The sequence below is a fragment of the Scyliorhinus torazame genome, chromosome 8 (genome assembly GCF_047496885.1).
Source record: "Scyliorhinus torazame isolate Kashiwa2021f chromosome 8, sScyTor2.1, whole genome shotgun sequence".
Classification (NCBI taxonomy): Eukaryota; Metazoa; Chordata; class Chondrichthyes; order Carcharhiniformes; family Scyliorhinidae; genus Scyliorhinus; species Scyliorhinus torazame.
The window spans coordinates 28,303,011-28,324,634 of NC_092714.1; the positions used below are offsets into that span (position 1 = coordinate 28,303,011).

At 45.1% G+C, this 21,624-nt stretch overlaps 1 protein-coding gene across 3 annotated transcripts in view; it reads right to left on the reverse strand.

Annotated features, from left to right (window-relative positions):
• Positions 1-1,022: 1,022 nt before the first annotated feature.
• Positions 1,023-21,624, reverse strand: part of vps26c (VPS26 endosomal protein sorting factor C) — a 72,119-nt gene continuing 51,517 nt past the window's right edge. For 2 of the 3 annotated variants that reach the window (XM_072513229.1, XM_072513230.1), the window contains exons 4-8: positions 14,824-14,904; positions 13,376-13,450; positions 5,331-5,481; positions 3,768-3,920; positions 1,023-1,312 (exon numbers count right to left, since the gene is read on the reverse strand). In XM_072513229.1, coding sequence (XP_072369330.1) covers positions 1,230-1,312; positions 3,768-3,920; positions 5,331-5,481; positions 13,376-13,450; positions 14,824-14,904 — 543 coding nt within the window. In that variant the 3' untranslated portion in view covers positions 1,023-1,229. Of the gene's footprint in view, positions 1,313-3,767; positions 3,921-5,307; positions 5,482-13,375; positions 13,451-14,823; positions 14,905-21,624 lie in introns of all 3 variants that reach the window. The other variant, XR_011948591.1, reaches the window with a different exon arrangement.

A 21,624-nucleotide genomic window follows, 5' to 3' on the forward strand; every position in this document is an offset into this window, starting at 1 on the left:
TGAACCCGCGCGGGGGGGGGGGGGGGGGGGGGAAAGAGAGAGAGAGAAAAGAGGGGGAGAGGGAGAGAGAGAGAGAGAAAAACAAGCCACGGGACAAAGGAAAAGAAGTGGGTTGGGGGGGACGGGGGGGGAGTAAACGAGAGGGACAAGGGACAAAGCCGCAGGGGACTGGTCAGGGGGGCGAGCTGAAGCCCAAACTAACCTGTAGACACACTGTAAATACGTGCTTTGGCCATACTGGGATTGTAACAAATGCATGCCGACTAAAGGGGGGGGGGGGCACAAGCCACTGGAGGGAAGACCAATTGCCTATAAATATATGTGCTGGTTTGTCTTTTAAATTTTTCATTTTTGCACGGTTTTGTCATATGTAACTAGAGCCGTGAAATACAAGATGTGAAAACCAATAAAAAACGTTTTCTTTCCAAAAGTGAGTTTGTTCGCTGATAATTGCACAATGTTCAGCATCATTCACGTCTCCTCAGATACTGTCGCAGTCCGTGTCCAAATGCAGCAATGCCGCAACATAATTCAAGCTTGGGTTGATATGTGGCAAGTAACATTCAAGCAAATGACCATCTCTAACAAGAGAAAAACTAACCATTTCGCATTGACATTCAATGGCATTACCATCGTTAAATTTCCCAGTACCAATATTTTGAGGGTTACCATTGATTAGAATTCTGAACTGGAATAGTACACGCAAGGCCGGAATCAACCGGGTTGCTGGTGCGGTGAGCAGCAGTGCTGACCCTCTGCGCTGTGCCTAGAAGGACAAGGGGCAGCAGATGTAGAGGAACACCCAAGGCTCAGCACCACCTTCTCAAGGGCAATTAGGGGTGGATAAGAGAGGCTGGGCTCGTCAATAATGCTCACAACCCGTGAACAAATAAATAAAATAAATTCCGTACACAAATGCATCACTTCAAGATTTCAATGTTGTACAATGAACACAGTCCTACTCGGTAACATGCATACACCATACTTTCCTGAAGCACTAATTGTGTAGATGAGAAAGAACAGAATGTGCAAATATTTATTATTCTTTAAAAAAAGAAAACAATGCTTCATTTCTGAAAAAGGTACATGCCAGCCATTGGGCAAATTTCATCGGAAAAGAGCTTCTCAAAATGGAATGTGAACTAGTTTTCAACAACTCAATGTCATTTGTCATCTTTAATGCTGGATATCAGATCATCAGCAGACAATCGCTCTGTTCCCTGTGGAAGTCAAAACCGGTAGATTTTAAGCGGGAAATTCTCAGTGATCAAATGGTCATCCTGGAGAACCACCACAACATTCACCTCAAATTCTGAAAGAAAAAAGGTACGATTAGAACAGATACTTTCTCAACCCATCAAGAGTGCAGCATATTTATCCATCCCAAATGGCAAAGAACAAATCTCAGATCCCATAAAGCACTGGGCTTTAACCCCGGTTTTATAAATGCAAGGTTTGTGAAATTAAAAAATACAACATTTGGAAATCTGAAGAGAGATGCTGGAAACATAAGTGTTTAGTTCACATTTGCAAATTAAATATCATCTTTTTTTAAATATGTACAGGCTGACCTATACATTTCCTGCATTTTTATTGGAAAGAAAATATAAAACATTTATGTTTGTATCTTCTCTCATTTCCAAATGAACTCTTCCAACAACATATTTATATTTATTAGTGTCTTTAATGTAATATAACCCTCCCATGGCATTTACAAGGAGAATGATGAAACAAACTATGACACCAAGCCGCAAAAGATATTAGATAAGATGACCAAAACCTTGGTCAAACAGAGGTTTTAAGAAGTAGCTTAAAGGGGCAGCACGGTGGCGCAGTGGGTTAGCACGGCGGCGAGATCCAAGGTTCAAGCCCGGCTCTGGGTCACTGTCTGTGTGGAGTTTGCACATTCTCCCAGTGTTTGCGTGGGTTTTGCCTCCACAACCCAAAGATGTGCAGGCTAGGTGGATTGGCCACGCTAAATTGCCCCTTAATTGGAAAAAGTTAATTGGGTACTCTAAATTATTATTATTTTTATTTTTTTAAAGTGGAAGCAAGGGAGAAAGGCACAGATTTTGGAATGAGTTCCAGAGTTCACGGCTTAGGCAATGGAAGCATGTCCATCAATCATGGAGGGTGGGGGCGTTGGAGGAGATTAAAGAGATAGGAGAGGTCATGAAATAACAAGATGAGAATTTTTAAATGATGACATTACTTGACCGGGAGCCACTAGGTCATTGAGCACAAGGGTGTTAGGGGAATGGATAGTGCGGTGAATTATGACATGGGGAGCAGAGTTTTGGACGACCACAAGTTTGGTGAGCATAGCATGTGGGAGATCAGTCTTCAGCGCATTGGAATAATCAAGTCTAGATGCAAGAAAGGCATGAATGAGGCAGGTGAGCTGAGACAGGGGAAAATTTAGATAGGTTACGGATGTAGAAATAGGCAGTCACAGAGAGAACATAAATGTGAAGTCATCTCGGGATCAAATGTGACACCAAATCGGTAAAACAGACTGGCTTAATCAGAGATCAGATACCAAATCAGCAGTATTAACCAAGGGCACAACAAGGTAAAATAAGCCATTACACCATGATTAAGCGCTTCAGCCACCCAGCAACATACCTTCTGGGAATTGGCTAAGACCAGTTAGTCACGCACAATACCTTTATAAAGATAATTGGTCTAAACCTGGGATAGTTAACATTCTTCAATTGCATGCATTTTCCATACTGCAGAAGTCGGTTCCTTGAGCAATGAGAAAAACCTCTACATTGTTTAGAGGATGTGGAAGAAGTGTATACAATTTTCTACCTTCTAATCTGGATATTGAACTCATGAGTGGGCGGACAGCACACCGCAGCAGGGCAGAGCAGGCATGCAGCCAGTCACAACTGGACCGAGCGGGCAGGGCAGAGCAGGCATGCAGCCAGTCACAACTGGATCAAGCGGGTGGCTGGAAAACCACTGGAGCAGAACCAAGCAGGCAGGTGGTTGCCAAACCGTAGCAGGACTGTGAAGCCAGGCAGGCGGGCGCTGAGGAAATCACGTGGAAACATGTACGCTCATAAGAGTTCTGCATTAATCTCTGGGCTTCGCTACATTTACTTAGATATTCTCTGATGTGCCGACACTGAAAAATCTGATAACAGGAGTGGTTATTGAAGTCAAACACAAATAAAGCGCTTCATGTAAAAATGCCCAAAATATAAAAGCAACTGTAAAACAATCTTTAAAATAGACAGCAGCAAACCAAGTTTCAACCTGGATTTTTCCATTTATTTAGCATATGCCACAGTGCTCATATTTCCAGAATGCCAAAGTCAGAGTGCCCACAGTGTGAGAAAAATATGCATCCAAGCTCCTGCCTTTAATAAATTCTGCAACTGTGACCCAACGGCTTTTGCCCAATTTTACATCAAAAGTAATATGGACAAAACTAGGAATTTGACAATGTGGATGTGAACCACCTCTCAAGTGATCAGCACGGCCTCTTAAACCTGCTTTAAAGTTATCTAGAAACAAGTCCATAAATGCAGAATTAGCAGCTGCACAGCAAGTTGTAACCAAGGACCTAGCTTGACAGATATCGTCCACACCATCCATTATTATTCAGCGCTACTGCTGCCAGACATGAGCTAATTTTTCATTTGTGTGTCTGGTTAACACGTCACAATTCACAGCTCTCTCCAATCAGTCGTGGGGCAGATCTGGCTATGTCACTCTTTTTTTTCAAAAGTCAGAGGAATAACCAGGAAGCCACTTACCAACTTTGAAATTGGTGGTTTCCAGGGTGGGGCAGGTAAAAAGCCGAGGAAACACCATGTAGATGGGGATTGCAAGTCTTCGACATATATTACCATCGGCTATTTGGATGTTCTGAATTTCTGTAGCATCTCTTGCATAACCCTCTGCACAACCTAATTTAACGGTCAGGAGAAAAGGTGGTTAAATAGACTTACAATTATAAAACATCTTTAATGACCGCAGGATGTTCCAAAGCACTTTACTGCCAATGAGTGCTTTGTGCAATCACGGTTGCAATGTAGGAAACATGGCAACTAATTTGCGCACAGCAAGCTCCCACAATCAGCAAAGCGACAATGACCAACAAATCTATTGTGTTTACTGAAGTTTTGATGAACAAATGTTTGCCAGAAGATGGAGGAGAATCCCCCCCACCCCCCTACTTTTTATTCACAATACTGCCATGGGATCTTTTAGATTCATCAGAGGGGGAAGACTGGGGCTCGGTTTAAAGTAACAATCTGACCACTGACGGTAGCCTTAGTATTGCATTGGAGTGCCAGCCAAGTTTCGGCAGTGGGTCTTGAACTTATAATCTTCTGATTCATAGGTGAGAGGTGCCATCATTGAATCTCAGCTGGTTAACAAAAAATATCCCACGGTATAAAAGGATATCAGATTTGTACTCCTCTATCTTAAACCAATGAAATCAAATGTTGAATAAAATTCACAGGTGAAACACCATCAACATCCTGGGGGTTATGACTGACCAGCAATATATATATGATATACTGTGGGCTACAAGGGCAAGCCAGAGGCACGGAATTTTGCAGCAAGTAACTCGACTCCCGACTCCCCAAAGCTAGTCCGTCATCAACAGGCCACAAGTCAGGAGCCTGTGATGAGATACGCTCCTCTTGCCTGGATGAGTGTAGATTCAACAACACTCGCTCTACACCATCCAGGACAAAACCAGTCCACTTGATCAGACCCATCCAGCTCCTTAAACATTCACTCCCTCCAATGCCAGCACAATTGTAGCAGGGTGTACTATCTATAACATGCACTGCAGTAGCTTATTAAGCCTCCTCTGGTGGTACCTATAAAGCTTGCAAACTCTACCACCTGGAAGGATAAAGGCATTTAAACACCATCACTTAAAAGTTCTCCTCCAAGTCACACCACCTTGACTTTGAACTATATTAGCATTCCTTCACTGTCACTGGGTCAAAGTCCTGGAACTCCCTCCCTGACACTATGGGTGTAACTACACCAGATGGATGGCAGCAGTTCAAAAAGGTAAATCACAACTATCCTCCCAAGGGAAATTAGGGATGGGCATTAAATGCTGGCCTCACCAGTGGTGTTCACATCCCATGAAAAAGTGGGAAAATGTTTTATGAAGCAAGTAACTCGACTCCCGACTCCCCAATAAAGTTTGCTAAAGAACATTCTGTACCACATTACAAATATCTACCATCACGCAACTCTGGGCAAACTAGATTTCTGTTACCAAATCACAGGCCCACCCTTCCATTATTCCTGGAACATAGCACTTACCACAGGTTTCCACACGCACTTACCACAGGTTTCCACACGCACAAATTGAAGCTCAATGCTTTTAATGGGTACATCCGAATTCTCCACCACTAGCTCCCCAGTCAGTGGCTGGGTGATTACACAATTGGTGGAATCCAAGCGGCCACGGATTGTGAATCGAGGCAGTGCTGTCCTCTGGAAGGAAGATTGGAAAAGTCTGACGTGGTGGTACAAGGCATAAAGCAAGCAAAAATGGACACAAAACTCTGACTGTTCACTTCCAAGTGGGTACTTAACAAATATCACTCAGAATGGCAACGGAGACATTCCAACTGTTCTCCAGATTTCTGAGCAGACTTTCAGCAGGAATCATAGTCATGAGCCGAGCTGAGGGGATAAATTGACATACAGAGAAGTGGCTGGGCCATTCCACACTGGGGCTACGTGCAACTCATCCTGCTTCCTTGTGCTTTCCCCATATTTTGGGGGTGTCTATACCTTAACGGTGTGTCTGACCCAGCTCAATCGCCGTTGTGGTAATGCAATCAGTTTGTGAAAATAATTTTACTACCAACTCCATGCATGTCTGAACAATATTAACTCACTAACCAATAGAAATAATTTTCACCATTTAACCAGTCAAACCCTTCCGTAATTTTGAACATTTTATTAGGTTCCGATGTAATATTTTGTATGCCATGTATCTTACATTTGTATTAACTTATGAATCTGTATTGCAGTTTTACAGGGCCCCAACATCAATTCTATAAAAGAATGCCTCACTCTGGCTAAACCACAGATCATCACAAATGCTGCTTTTGGTGTTCAAAGCCCGGTGTACAAAACTCAATTTGCCAGCAAATTTGCTTTTAATGATCTGTGCACCCTCTAAATCGCTTGGTTCTTCTAATCTTGTAATTTCTACCATTTAGATGACATTTCCAATCTCTTCCCCTTCCCTCCCCCACAAACCTATCTCCCCACCCAACCCAAATGGCTCACATTTGTTTGCACTGATCTGCATTTGCCATGTTTGCTAATTCTCTTGACCTATATCCTCCTGCAATCACCCTCAGGTTTACATACCATCCGCTATGTCCCCTGATTTGGTTGTGGATCAAGTTAGACAAATTATATTCCTCCACCCAAACCATTTACATATATAGAACATAGAACAATACAGCGCAGTACAGGCCCTTCGGCCCACGATGTTGCACCGAAACAAAAGCCATCTAACCTACACTATGCCATTATCATCCATATGTTTATCCAATAAACTTTTAAATGCCCACATATGTGGAGAAAGATTGATTCCAGAACCTCTGGGATATCCATAGCTCAATCCACCATTGTCAGCATGGTTTTTATGAAGGGTAGGTCATGCTTGACAAACTTGCTCTAGTTCTTTGAGGACGTAACCAGCAATGTAGATAATGGGGAACCTGTGGATGTGGTATATCGAGACTTCCAGAAGGGGTTTGATAAGGTGTTGCATAAAAGACTGATCCAGAAGGTGAGATCGCAGGGGATTGGGGATAGAGTACTAGACTGGATTGGAGATTGGCTAACTGACAGAAAGCAGAAGGTCGGGATAAATGGGTCCTTCTCTGGCTGGTGAACTGTAACCAGCGGAGTGCCGCAGGGGTCAGTCCTCGGATGGCAACTGTTTACAATTTATACAATTGATCTGCAAGCAGGAACAGAGTGTAACATAGCAAAATAGGCGGGAAAGCAGGCAGTGAAGAGCAGATAAAGATTTTACATACCATGGGCGGGATTCTCCGACCCCCCGCCAGGTCGGAGAATCGCCGGGGGCTGGCATGAATCCCGCCCCTGCCAGTTGCCGAATTATCCGGCACGGATATTCGGCGGGGGCGGGAATCGCGCTGCGCGATCAGCGAGCCACCCCCACCCCGGCGATTCTCCGGCCTGCGATGGGCCGAAGTCCCACTGCTGGAATGCCTGTCCCGCCGGCGAGGATCAAACCCCCTCTTCCCGGCGGGACTAGGCGGCATGGGCGGGCACCGGGGTTCTGGGGAGGGCGCTGGGCGACCTGGCCCCGGGGGTGCCTCCGCGGTGGTCTGGCCCGCGATCGGGGCCCACCAATCCGCGGGCAGGCCTGTGCCGTGGGGGCACACTTTTCCCTCCGCCATGGCCACAGTCTTCACCATGGCCGACGCGGAAGAGACACCCCCCCTGCGGATGCGCGGGGATGATGTCAGCAGCCGCTGACGCTCCCGCGCATGCGCGGACTTCCGCCGCCTGGCGAAGTCCTTTCGGCCCCGCTGGCGTGGCGCCAAAGGTCTTTCCCGCCGGCTGGCGGCCTGCCAACCACTCCGGCGCGGGGCTAGCCCCTCAAGGTGAGGGCTTGGCCTCTAAAGGTGCGGAGAAATCCGCACCTTTGGGGCGGCCCGACGCCGGAGTGGTTCACGCCTCTCCATCCCGTCGGGACCCCCCGCCCCGCTGGGTAGGGGAGAATCCCGCCCCATATATAGATAAGCTAGGAGGTTGGGCCAAAGCTTGGCAGATGGAGTTTAAAAGTAGGCAAGTGTGAGATTATCCATTTTGGACGAAAAAATAGAACGGCAAATATTAGCTAAATGGAAAGCAAATTCAAGGTGCGTCAGGGCAGAGGGATCTGGGTGTCTTTGTTCATGAATCGCAGAAAGTCTGTATGAAGATATAGCATGTGATTATAAAGGCAGGTGGAATGTTAGCGTTTATTGCAAAAGGACTGGAGTATAAAAGTAGAGAAGTGTTGTTGCAATTGTATAGGGTCTTGGTGAGATCACATCTGGAGTAGTGTGTCCAGTTTTGGTCTCCTTATTTAAGGATTGATGTGGTAGCATTAGAGGCAATTCAGAGGAGGTTCACCAAATTGATTCCGGGGATGAAAGGGTTGACATATGAGGAGAGATTAAACAGTTTGGACTTATACTCGCTGGAGTTTAGAAGGATGAGGGGGGATCTAATCGAGGTGTATAAAATATTAGATGGGATGATAAAGTAAACGTAGACCAAATGTTCCCTCCTGTGGGGCAATCGAGAACGAGAAGTCACAGATATAGGTTGAGAGGCAGTAGACTTAGGACTGATGAGAAGGAAATACGTCTCGCAGAAAGTGGTGAATTTGTGGAACTCGCTGACCCCACAGTGCGGTGGAATCGGAGTCATTAAATGGTTTCAAGAAGGAGATCGATATATTTCTGATTTTAAAAAACAGGTTAAAGGGATATGAGCAATAGGTGGGAGGTGGATTTGAGACCAGGAATAGATCAGCCATGATCTGATTGAATGGTGGATCAGGCTCAAAGGGCTGAATTGCCTACGTCTGCTCCCAGTTCCTATATTCCGGGATATAGTAATCTGGGAAACAAGTACTCCTACATTCCACTTTACTACTTACAGCAACTGGGTAGGGGACATAAATTATGGTTAGGGCTTCTAATTTTTTTTCTAAAAAGTGGATTTTGATAAGAATACAGCTATTTGTATATACAATCCTGCAACATATAATGTCCTATTACTTGGAATAAAGGTTAGTAATGTTTTGCAAACAACCTGCTTGAGGAGCTGTCATATTTAGTCAAATTTAATTGGTCCACTTTTGGCTGAGAGATAAGTTTGAATAGTCAGCCTCACATACCAGTCCTGGTAAATACTAGAGTGATTGCAGCAGAGTGTAAATAGCAGGATGTTTTTCACCTATTTCATAGGATACAGCATTACTGAATGAACACTGCATAAGCTAACAAATGTAAAAAGTAAATAGCTGCCGAATGGCTCAGTTGATAAATAGATGGTCCAATATACAGGAGTGTCATATAGAACAGGAAGGTGCCAGGTTCAATTCCACAGCTCTGCAGTAAGGTTGGAGCTGGGTGTGGTGACTGGGCATGGTCTAGTTTTAGGCCCAATTGAATTGAATATTTTAAAGAATTGGGCACTTCAAATAAAACTGCATTAAACCTCAGACAGGCTGATGGGAATTCAGATTTGGTCAAAAGGTCAAATAGACAACCCACAAACTGCCAGAACATGCCTGGACCTACCCAGTCAATCACACATCAGGAGATCATCAATCCTACTGATTATGCACAGATATGTTTTGGGTAGCCCAGGTTGAGCCAGGCTGTCGGGCGCCCAGAGCTTCCACCATTACTTTATATGGCAACAAGGTATGTGCAAACCACCACCAGAGATGGACCCCCCCCCCCCCCCCCCCCGCCGTGTCCTGTCAAGTGGTCATCACCTTAATTCATTGGGTGTTGGACCCTCTCCCAAGGCCTCATTGGCCGAAAGCCAGACAAGCTTGCAGAAAGGGAGGAGGATAAAGGTAGACACCCAAGACACATCAGGAGCGAAGACTCAACGTGGGAGGTGACCTTGACCATCCAGAAGACCGACTAGAAAAGGAACTTTCAGCTGGTTTGTGACGGCGGACCAGAGAGATCAGGCAATCGGACCCACGGTTCAACCAAGCCATCTTGGAGGTAGCATAACTGAATCTTGGGTAACTCTAATGTGGGTTCATTTAAGGGTCAATGTTGTGATTGTTAAATAAAATTCATTGGATTTTATACTGGTACTGTCTTTTGTTCTCCTCGCTATTAAAGACATCTGGGTAAAACCTTTGGATAAATCAACTGGTCAAAGTATCTTAATTGGGCAGAGACAACATGCGATAGGAAAAATAATAAATTCTCCCATAACTGCTTTCCCAAAAACCAGAATGGGTATGGACAGGATGCCCTCCATGTGTTTGGATCCTAAATCAACAACGCTACCTTGATTCAGAAATTAAGAATGGTCCCCAAGATGCTGTAGTGGGGAGTACCTGTGGAATCACAGTCCCAACATATTGGAAGAGGAGGGTAAAAATGAGCAAGACAAAAAACATAGATTCCCAAAGAAAAGTACAAAAAGCAAGGTTTCCTTGGCTGGACTCTACACTGGTGGGGAGTGGGAAGAGAGGGGGAGAAGATCCTGTTTGTACAGATCATGACATCACGTCCTCTCACACAAGCCACAGTTGCAAAACGAACCTATTGTACAGACAAGTGCCCCCAGCTGTTTGCATTGCCCATTCAAAGGATAAATTATCAGTACAATGCAGCCTTTGTTGACAATACTAAAAGATGTTCAATTACAATGCAGCACACAAATACAATCAAAATCACCCCAGAAAACCTCCAAAGTATCCTCCACCTTTCAGCAAGGGCACAAACATTATTCTCTTTGATAAACAATTTTGTTCTGGACTATGTGGTGGAGAAAGCCGCCATTGCATTCAGCAGCATCAACATCGCTTTTCTTGGCCTTGGCCGATATCCGGAAAAATCCGGAAAGCACATTTTCAATGAGATCGTTTAGCTTGGTATTTAATGATGTCTGGGAGGTTCTTGAGAAATCCATGGACTCTGTCTTGAACACATGTCATTTACTCTGCAGTGTAGTGTGTTCGACCACAGTTTGCCAGTTAATGCACTTGTACCTCACACTCTCTAGTATACAAGACAGATTTGTACATTGTTTTATCTTTCTGAATTGGTATAGTGCAGTGGAGTTTTGTTTGTTCAAAATCCATGGAATCTCGTGGTTCAAACTAGAATCCAAAAGCAGGTGTCTTGAATCTCAACCTTTATCTACTTCAAAAACATTATTGGCCTGAAGCAGATTTTACCTGCCCCAAAGCCAAAGTCTGGTCAGGGATTGTAACTACAGCTTCAGCAAAATCTCCCTGCTCTTACATACTGTTCCTTGGCTAACCAAGGATAATATCCAATATCCCTTCTTAACCATCTTATTTACTTGCTACCTTAAGTAGGCTGATGGGCATACACGCCAAAGTCCCTCTTTTCATCTACACTTTTTAAGTTTCCGACCGCCCATTGTGCATTTCATTGCTTTATATGCCTCTGCAAATTCATCATCTCACACTTCTCTAGATTGAATTTCCCTTTTCCACCCACCTGACCAATTCGTGGAAAGCTTTCTGAAGTCTACAATTATCTTTCTCACTAGCACCACAAACTTATATTTATGTAGAATCCTTAACATAAAGAAACATGTCAAGCCTCTTCAAAAAGTCAAAACAGTCATTTACGACAAGGAGGCGATGATTCAACCCATCGAGTCAAGTCTGTTCCCTGGAAAACAATTCATTCAGTCCCACTCCCCGCTTGATTCCCATTGCTCAGCAAGTTTATTTCTGTCAACTGCCCATCCAATTTCCTTTTGAAATCACATCCACCATCCACATGGGCGAATTCCAGGTCATTACCCCCACCCGATCGCGCGAGCCCGCCAATCGGTAGCCCGCAATCACGGGCCTGACCGTCGTGGCAGCCCCCCGCCCCCAGAGAATGATCCCCCCCGCTCCCCACCAGGACAGCCACCGCAGCTGAGATGCGAGCTCCCGCCAGGTGGAACCATACGAGAACCACGCTGGCAGGAACTCGGCCAGTCGATCGCAGAATCGCCGTGGGGGCCTCTTTCAACGGCCCCCGACCGGCGTCGCGTCAACCGCGCACGCGCAGCTGCCGCCGATTGTCCGGTCGCCGGAGAATCACGCGATGGTGTCGCGGGTCCGACACCCCATTCTCTGCCCCCGCGCCAGGTGCAATTGCGGCAATCAAGGTAGGGTCATTGAACATTTAAGGCAAAGGCAGTAGGAAGAAAAGTGGAGTTAAGCCACAATTAGATAAACCATGAACTTACTGAATGGCTGAGCAGGCTTCAGGGGCCTATTACTGTTCTCAATTCTATGGTTTGTATTTACATATCACCTGATTATGATATCCAGAAGTGCTGAACACGTACTTAATTACTTTGAAATATAGTGACAGCAAAATACATCAGCCATTTTGCAATGAACACAACAATGAAGTTCTGGTTGATCTGTATTTTGGATAATGTTGAGCCAGGTAGAGATACTGGATAAGACACCAGGAACATCCTTACTCTTGAAATGCTATTATGGAATCCTTAGCTTCCAGCTGAACGACAGCAACATGCATCTGGAATCATGATTCAACACCTCACCCAAAGAATCTTCAGACAATCCCTTGCCCTCATTCTGAATATAACACTGTTAAGAGTCAACTTAGATCATGTATTCAGGTCCTGGGATGGAATTTGATTCCACATCCTTCTGACACAGAATAAGAGGCAAACCAAGTAAAGTTGATATTAGGACCTGAACTACAATGATTGTGAATAGAACAATGCCCTATAATAGATGAATGCTGGGAACAATGTGGACTATAATGGGCAATAAGAGATGCCACCAATTCAGCACCACTGAACAATCAGGTTCCACTGTGCTACCGGCTCTAATGAGACAAACGCTACAAGATCAAATCAAGTTATTTACCACCATAAGTACAAGACCCTAAAGGTTATTGCTTCATAAAGACAGCCGGAATATCTCCAGGTCTGAATGCAATATTTGATCATCTAACAAGAATAAATTACTTCAGCTAGGCATTAGCATTCTGCTCCTGCTCAGCAGAACAGGTCTGTGAGGCCAGTAAGGGAATATCCGTTTACCTTTCAGTCTGTCAGCTTTAAGCCATCTGGGGAAATCAAAGCAAACACATTCATTCAGTAGCCAGCATGTCACAATAGAAAACCCAAGACTTCGATCCTTGAACTGAAGTACAAGAACCGCACTGTCCAGGAGGGGAAAGAGGTTCATCTACAGATAATCACCAGTGCATGAAGATGTGAAGCGATCACCTAGCCATGAGAATGAACTATGAGACAACAAGGCCATCTCCCAACCGCGCTATCCGTTATAGTTAAATGCAGAGTCAAGGGTTATAGTCTCATCTCAGACACTGGTACACCAGCAGAATCACATCTCAATCAAGGAAGCAGGAGTGAGCATTTATTTGTTGGCTTGAGGCTATACGTGCCATATAGTCTCTGTAGTCTCATCTGGAAATTTTCCAGGGCCTACCTTAGTGCCCACACCCTCCTCTCATCAAACATTCCCAGCATTCATTGCTTTTTTTACTCCAATTCCCTTGATTCTTGACAAGGTGCTGAACCATCCAAGCCCGTTTTTACCAGCAGTGGTGCTCACCTCTTTGACGTTCTGCAGTGATTCAGGAGTGATACTGAAGTCCACAGGGCTGGGGGTTAGCCTCCCCTTCTGAGGCTTTAAAATAAAACAATTAACTTTAAAAGAAGGCAAATCACAGAATCATAGAAATCAACAGTTCAGATTGAGACCATTCGGCCCATCATGTCTGCACCAGCCAACAAATAGCCATGCAGCTTAATCCTACATTCCAGCTCTTAGCTGTTGGCCTTGTAGGCTCAGCACTTCAAGTGCCTATCCAACTATTTTCTGAATGTTGAAGGTTTCTGTCTCTACCACCCATTTAGGGAGGGAATTCCTGACCCCACCACCTTCTGGGCAAAAACATTTCCCCCCAAATTGCCAGATCTTCTCTTGCCATATATCTACGTCCCCTGTTTATGGACCCCTCAATTAAGAGGAATAGAGTCTTCATATCCACTCAATTTAAATCCACTCAATTTAAACCCCCCAATTTTACAAATTTCAATTAGGTCCCTGTTCAGCCTCCGTTATTGCAAACAAAATATCTGGCACATCCAATCTTTCCTCAGAACTAAAATTCTCGAACCCAAGCAACAGCCTCATAAACCTCCTCTGTACCTCTCTTGGACAATCAAATCTTTCCTATAGTGCAGCGGTTAAAACTGCACACAGTACTCCGTGTGTAGCCTAGTTTTATACAGTACGAGCTTAAATTCCAAGCTCTATGCCTCAGCTAATAAAGTATCCTGTATGCCTTCTTGACTACGGTACCTTCAGGAATCGGTGGACCTGCATTCCAAAGTCTCTTTGTTCCTCTACACTTCTCAGTGTCCTACCATTTGTAAAAAATGTAACATAAAAATTCCACAACTTTGAAACAGATGGCATTTTACACAAATACTAGGGAGTCATGAGTTACCAAAAATATGGAGCCAAAGGGAGCCACATCTGCTGGGGCCGCATGTTGGAAAAGTTTCATGTTCGCACTATTTTCTGTTCCGTTATTTTTCAATATGGTCTCCTAACAGGTGAGGCTCCACATCAGAGTGAACACTAAGCAAATTGGGTCCATAACGTAAAATATACTTTTATTCAGCATAGGACTGGGTCCCCTTGACACAATTCAACAATGATCCATCTGGTCAATCTCATAACAATTTATTTACTTCAACTTCTCTTGCGTAATTTTTTTTTTTACACATTTGACAATTTTTATTCTTCATCTCTTTCATGCTTGGCTTTCTCTGTTGAAGCCAAATTTTAACTTTTGGGCATTGATTTCTCACATTCACAGCTTTCTTCTCCCTCCTTTCAATTTTCATCCCTCCCATTACCCTCACGTTCCCATTTACTAACTTCACATATAAATCTATGACAACCTCAGAGTCCTCAGGAGACAAACTAAAGGACAACGGACATACATTCTTCCTGACTTTGAGGTCTTCAAAAAGCTGGTCTGCACTTACCAGCGAATGTACAATGAACTCGCAGTTCTTGGTCAAGTCTTTGGCAAGCAGCGGTCGACGGACATCACAGCGTAGTGTGTACTGAAAGAGACACAACGGTCAACCACACCTTTGGACACAGAACAATCTAATTAAAGACAGACCTAGATAAGAGTATCCACAAGCTTGGAAAAGCAGCTTTCCAGAAATGCAAGTTTACAGAATGGCAGCCTTGGATTGTAAAATATTGTTAATCCAGACTTGCCACAGGTGACATTACCATCAGAAATCACTAAATTAGTACAGATTACCAAGGACCAAATTTCAGCAGCAGAGATTTAGTTCCTGATCCCTAATGCCAATTTATGATCATGGTTCAGCATCAAGTTTTAACAAATCAAAACATCTTCTCTAAGGAACAGTAGTAGCAATATGCTAGTGTTTTCTTTTACGTTTATATTGTTATACTGAAACGGTAACTTACAGCTCACTGTAGCCATCTAGGATGGCCACTTACAACAAAAAAAATGGACGTTCGCAAAGCCTAAAGGTAAATGTGGACAATGTAAGATTCAGGCAGGCACAGGGCCTGAATGTATATTTGTGAGCAAAGAATCCTGACAGCATCGAAACTCCCAACCGATTAGCATTTTAATGGCCCATCTCCATAAGACAAAGGATTGATACTCAGGTAACCAATAAAAGTCCAGACATTTCGGTGCCACTCCCTTTACTCAGGAAGCATCAACAACAGGGTCAATGACCGCTTAGGACACGCCCAGCCATCAAGGTACCTGCCCCTTTATTGGCTCAGATCAAAGGCAGTGATCGAGAACTGCCCAATTAATTGGGTCCAAACCCAAGGACCGCACAAAAGAGCACGAAACTCCCCAAGGATAAAGAGAGACACTGCCATGTGTTCAATCTCTTTTGGACCTGGCGCTCCGGCAACGTCCATCTCCAATCGCAGCACCACCAGAAGCAAGTTCAACGCTCGATTAGCCCAGCAGCAGTTACTTCTCCAGACCCAGTAAATCCAGATTCGAACAAAGGCCACTGTTCCTCTGTTCTAAGCCGGGTGTCTGAAGGTAAGAACAGGTTGTCATGGTTGTTAGGTGTAGTTTAACTAGTAGTGTTTATGTTGCATGTGTAAGTTAATTTTGTGTATAAATAAAATCCCACTGATCTTGAACTAACTAACTGGTTGTTTGGCCCTTTGATCGATACCCAGTCGAACCTTGTGGCAGTATCATTTGATACCTGGCGACTCAGAGCATATCATATCACTATCTAGATAAAAGGGCAAACTTATTGACTGCCATATTTATAGCAAGCAAAAAAAGGCAACAGCTATTGGCGGCATCTAACGGGACTCGACCCAGAAGTGACTGTGTCACTCCGAGAGAACCCACTAAACGTTTGAATTAGAAATCCAAATTGGTCACGGCGCCGAGGTCCCAGGTTCGATACTGGCTCTGGGTCACTGTCCGTGTGGAGTTTGCACATTCTCCCCGTGTTTGTGTGGGTTTCGCCCCCACAACCTAAAGATGTGCAGGCTAGGTGGAACATGCTAAATTGCCCCTTAATTGGAAAAAAATTAATTGGGTACACTAAATTTATATTAAAAAAAAGAAATCCAAATTGGAAAAGTAAAAAAAACCACAAGCGTAAGACCAGTATCGATCAAACCTCCAAGATTCGGAAGTGTGTAATTTGCATGCGTACTAACAGGGATACAAGGTAAACTCGATAGATTTTGTTGCGTGAAACTTTCGGGAGTTGTGAGAACCGGAAAATAGCTTAAGCCGTACCCGCTGTTTGCACCACCACTTTATTCCCCCCTGTCGTAAATTCACGGTAGAGATACAGAGATTACGGTAGAGATGTCAATGAAGGCAATGGAACGCCTTATGCACCCACAGGAACCCGAGGTCGCAGCGACCAACAGAGCAGGACAGTGTCCCATATGGAAAGAGGAAGAAGTACCTAAAAGGGGAAAGGATGGAATGATGGCCCCTATGGTCTGAGTTTTGTGCAAATGAGGAGACATATGGTAGTATAGGACAAACTTGGTGGGATAACCTGACCGAGATCCATAAGAAGAATTTATGTAGAGTTTGTAAGCCGATGGCAATCGTGTCCTGCTTGGCACAATTGTGAGGCACAGAGGAGGTCATGAGAACGCTCCGCAGACAGCTTGAAGAGAAAGAGAAGAGTAATGAGGGAAATGTTAGCGAGTGGTGAGAAAGTAAATGAGCAACTCAGAGAGCAGCTAGCAGCGAAGGACAAGGAGATGGCGGATGTCAAACGGGCACACCAATCTTGTCTCGCTCACCCAAGTAGCTTTCAGATCCAATATGATAAGGCCTACCAGGACACGCAACGTGCGGTTTTGGTAAGAGAGGAAACAGAACACCAAGTAGAACAATTGAAAAAGCAATGAGAGGAGTTAAAGGCAGCCCTACGAGCACTCCTCAGTTCCACCACGGAACAAAGGCAGAGTTCGGTAGACCATGCCAAGTGCCGGCAGCAAATTGCAAGATTGCAATCACTGCTCTCAGTTCAGAGATACCTTGGCCCAAATTTAGATCAGGAAGATGGCACCGATTGGCAGGAACTTAACGAAACGGCCCATCGATATGTAAACGAAACAGAAATTCAGAAGAGTCCCCCAGGCCCCGAAAAGGAAAGCACCACCGACTGCACAAGCAGCACCCAACCCTATGAATCCGGTCACCACGCAATGCAGAGTACCGACAGAAGACCAACCCGATTTTGTGTACACCACCCCACTAACCATCACCCAATTAAGGGATGCCCATGATAAAATAGAAACCTTTCACCCCACATCAGACCCACACCATTGTTTTGAGCGAGTTAGGCAACAGACCATCATGTACGGTCTGGACGAGCAGGAAGAAGTAAAACTCATAGTAATGAGCCTTGACCCGTCTGTTAGTTCAGCCCTTCCTGATCCACAAAATGTAGAAGGAGGTAGCCTCCAGGATATAAAAACAGCTATCCTAGATGCAATTGGCTATAATAGAGGAGATCCCGTAGAAGGACTCAACCGATGTAGACAGAAAAAAGGAGAGCATCCAACAGCATTTGCTGGACGCCTCTGGATACACTTCACGGCAGTATTCTGTGATTTAACACGCGCCCATTTATCTGCAGACAATACGGCCAAATGGACCCGTATTTTAGTCTCCCACGCCACGGAGGCAGGACAAAAGGCATGTGCAAATTAAGAAACCTCAGACCCGGCACACAATGAAGTGTGGGTACTGGAGAGACTCTCTAGAGCTTGGGAACAATCCCTACAGAAAAAGGCAGAGCAGGAGAAAGTAGACACAAACATGAATCCAGTAAGGACACACCAAGACCCCGCATGGGTAAATGAAGGTAGAAATAACACGCAGCACCCTAAAGCATAGGAATGCTACAATTGTGGACAGAAGGAACATTACGCCCAGGAATGCCAAGCCCCCCCGAAACAGCAACGGAATCAGCCCACAAATGCCCCACGTAGGAACAATGCCAGACCTCTCCACAGCGTTAGCGCCTGTGCAGACAATTTGGCCAAAAATGGCACCGAGTCACGGTGTTCGGTCTCCCCAACTTGGGTCTGCGACACACGGGACAAGTCCGGAAGACCGGTAGTTGCAGGCACAGTCCGGGGCCATCACGTAGAGCTCCTTTGGGACACAGGAGGGTCCCAAACCACATTAAACTCCTCCACAATGTACCAGCGAGATATATGGCCCACACTACAGACACCATCAATCTTAGTGGATTTACAGGACACCTCCAGCAGGGACACAGCCCCTGTGGATATTCAGATTGGCAACATTAAAACCAAGCACTCAAGTCGTTTTGGTAGATTTACCCCAGACAGCAGAACACATCTTGGGAATAGATTTTATGAGCTCACACAACCTGTCTTGCGACCCCGTAAATAAGTGTGTGGGGAAAACAGCTGAGCAGCACGAGCCCCCGCCACGCTCACAGTAGGAGACTACAAACACAGGATTAGCTCAGTGGGAAAGTACTGGTTTGATCCACAAACCATTACCACGGACAACACAGTTAGGGAAGTCTTGAAGAGACACAGAGCATCTTTTGTCCAGCACAAGCACGATTGCTGTAAAATTCCAGGAATGGTCACCATTACAAGTCCCGATCCCGAGCCCCAGAAACAATACGGTTTTATACGGTTTTCCACAGCAAGCCGAGGGAGAGATAGCTAAAGTAATTCAAAGTTTATTAGATCAAGGTGTAATTCGGCCCGTAGCCTCAATGAACAATGCCCCGATTTGGCCCGTAAGAAAACCAGATGGTTCATGGCGACTGACCATCGATTATAGAGAATTAAACAAAGTAACTCCGTTAGCAGCCCCCACTGTTGCCATGAGTCCCGAGACTATGTTAAAGCAGGGACTACAGTCAAAGTTTTTCACGGTTCTGGACATTAGCAATGGCTTCTGGTCCATTCCATTGGATAAAAAGTGCCAGTATAAATTTGCGTTCAGGAACAGCAGTACACGTGGACATGCCTTCCACAACTCCCCCTCCATTTTTCACAGACAATTGGCGAACGGATTAGCAAAATTTTCCCAACCCGAATGCCTCCTATGTGGACGACTTGCTCCTACAGACTGACACCAAGGAAGAGCACATTTCGCTTCTTTCTGAACTATTAGGTCTTCTGAACGAAATTGGATGTAAAATCGATCCCAAAAATGTCCAAATTCTCCAAGAAAAGGTCACTTATTTAGGTACAGTTATAACGCATGGTAAGCGTGAGACAGAACAGAAAACGTATCAATTCAATTGTAAAATTGCCCTTGCCCCAAAATGTTACAGCCCTCTGGTCATTTTTAGGACTGGTCGGTTACTGCAGGAACCATATAGACGGTTTCGCCACAAAAGCAGCCCCCCTTTCCGAGCCCCCCTTTCCGAGCTCCTTAAGAAACAGGCCCCATGGAAATGGCTTCCACAGCACGCAGATGCAATAAATGCATTGAAACGCACCCCAAGTACAGCCCCCGCTTTGCAGGCACCAGACCCACACTCCCCATATGCAATAGAGGTAGCGACCACCGACCGAACCCTTTCGGTCGTACTTCTCCAGGAAAGGCACGTTCGTTTAGGACCCATAGCCTATGCCTCACGAGTTTTAGATCCAGTAGAGCAAGGATTTTCTGCCTGCAAAAGGCACTTGCTCGCAGTTTTTTGGGCTGTTCAATAATTCTCGTACATAACAGGACTCAACCCCGTAACCATTTTGACCGAGCACACCCCGACACAGCTACTGTTAGACAGTAGGCTAAAAGACGGTACAGTAAGCCAAATTCGAGCAGCGCGCTGGACCCTACTCCTACCAGGACGCGACATTACAGTAAAGAGGACAAAGACGCACACGTTTCTGGCCGATAATTTACAATATGCAGGAACCCCACACGAGTGTGAAATCATTGCAGCCAAGCACAACACAGGACCCTTTATCCCCAAATCGTTACCGAAAAAGACAGGCATCCGACCACAGACAACCCAGCCCACAGATAAAGCTCTAAAAATTTATGTAGATGGCTCCGCCACCATTCTAAATGGAAAAAGGATTACAGGATGTGGCATTTATGTAGAGGATACGCAGGGACGCGCATTAGAGGAAATCTCGATAAAGTTGCCAGGACATTTAGGTTCACAGGCAGCCAAGTTAATAGACATTGCAAACATTGTGCAGCACCCAGATTCGTTCCCGACCCCAGCAGACATATATTCGGACAGTTTATATGTTTGTGCCTGCCCCTGTGGGAATCTAGAGGATTTATATCCACCGACGGAAAACCCCTACCCTCAGCGCCATTACCAAAACACATTCTCAAAGAAGCTAAAGATCGCAAATATGGAATCATAAAAGTTAGAAGCCACCATCGTTCCTCCCCACCCAGTAACGTAAAAGCAGACGCCCTAGCAAAAGCAGGCTCACGACATAGCCACTTTTGGCAACCGCCCGAGAGTGCCCCAGTACACGGTCCAGGTCTCACAGACCAATATTCAAGATTTGGCACAGGCACAAAAAGGAAGACGACACGCTAAAGGAAATTTTAAAAGACTTCCCAGCTCCCTATTATAGGTTCAAAGACACTTTAACAGAATACGAGGGAATCATATTAAAGGATGGTATTTATGTCGCCCCCACCCAGGACAGGAACCAGATTATTTGTCAATTCCATGACGGACACTGACACCAAGGGATAGAATCCACCCTTGCCCACCTCAGACCTCTCTGCTGGTGGCCCGATTTAAAAACTGAAGTAACCCACTACATTGAAAATTGTTCGATTTGCGCCCAGAACAACCCAGACAGATACGCAAAGAAAGGTCAGCTAAGACACACCCGCCCTGTTAATGGCCCATGGATGAACTTGCAATTAGATTACATTGGTCGTTGTCCCCGCCCCCCCACCCCCTGCAGAAATGGATTTAAATAGGTGTTGGTCGTGATGGACACCTTCACAAAATGGGTGGAAGCATTTCCTTCCCGGACAAACACGGCTAAAGCAACAGCAAAAATTCTGCCCAGCAGATTTTTACTAGATGGGGACTCCCCCGGAGTATTGAGTCGGACCAAGGTTCGCACGTCACAGGAAGAGTAATGAAAAACGTCCTAACAATTTTCGGAATTAAACAGAAGTTTCACGTTGCCTATCACCCACAATCCAGCGGCATCATAGAACGCACGAACCGAACCCTAAAGGCAACACTTAGGAAGATGGTGCAACAGCATAATACGACGTGGGACAGTTCTCCCATTCG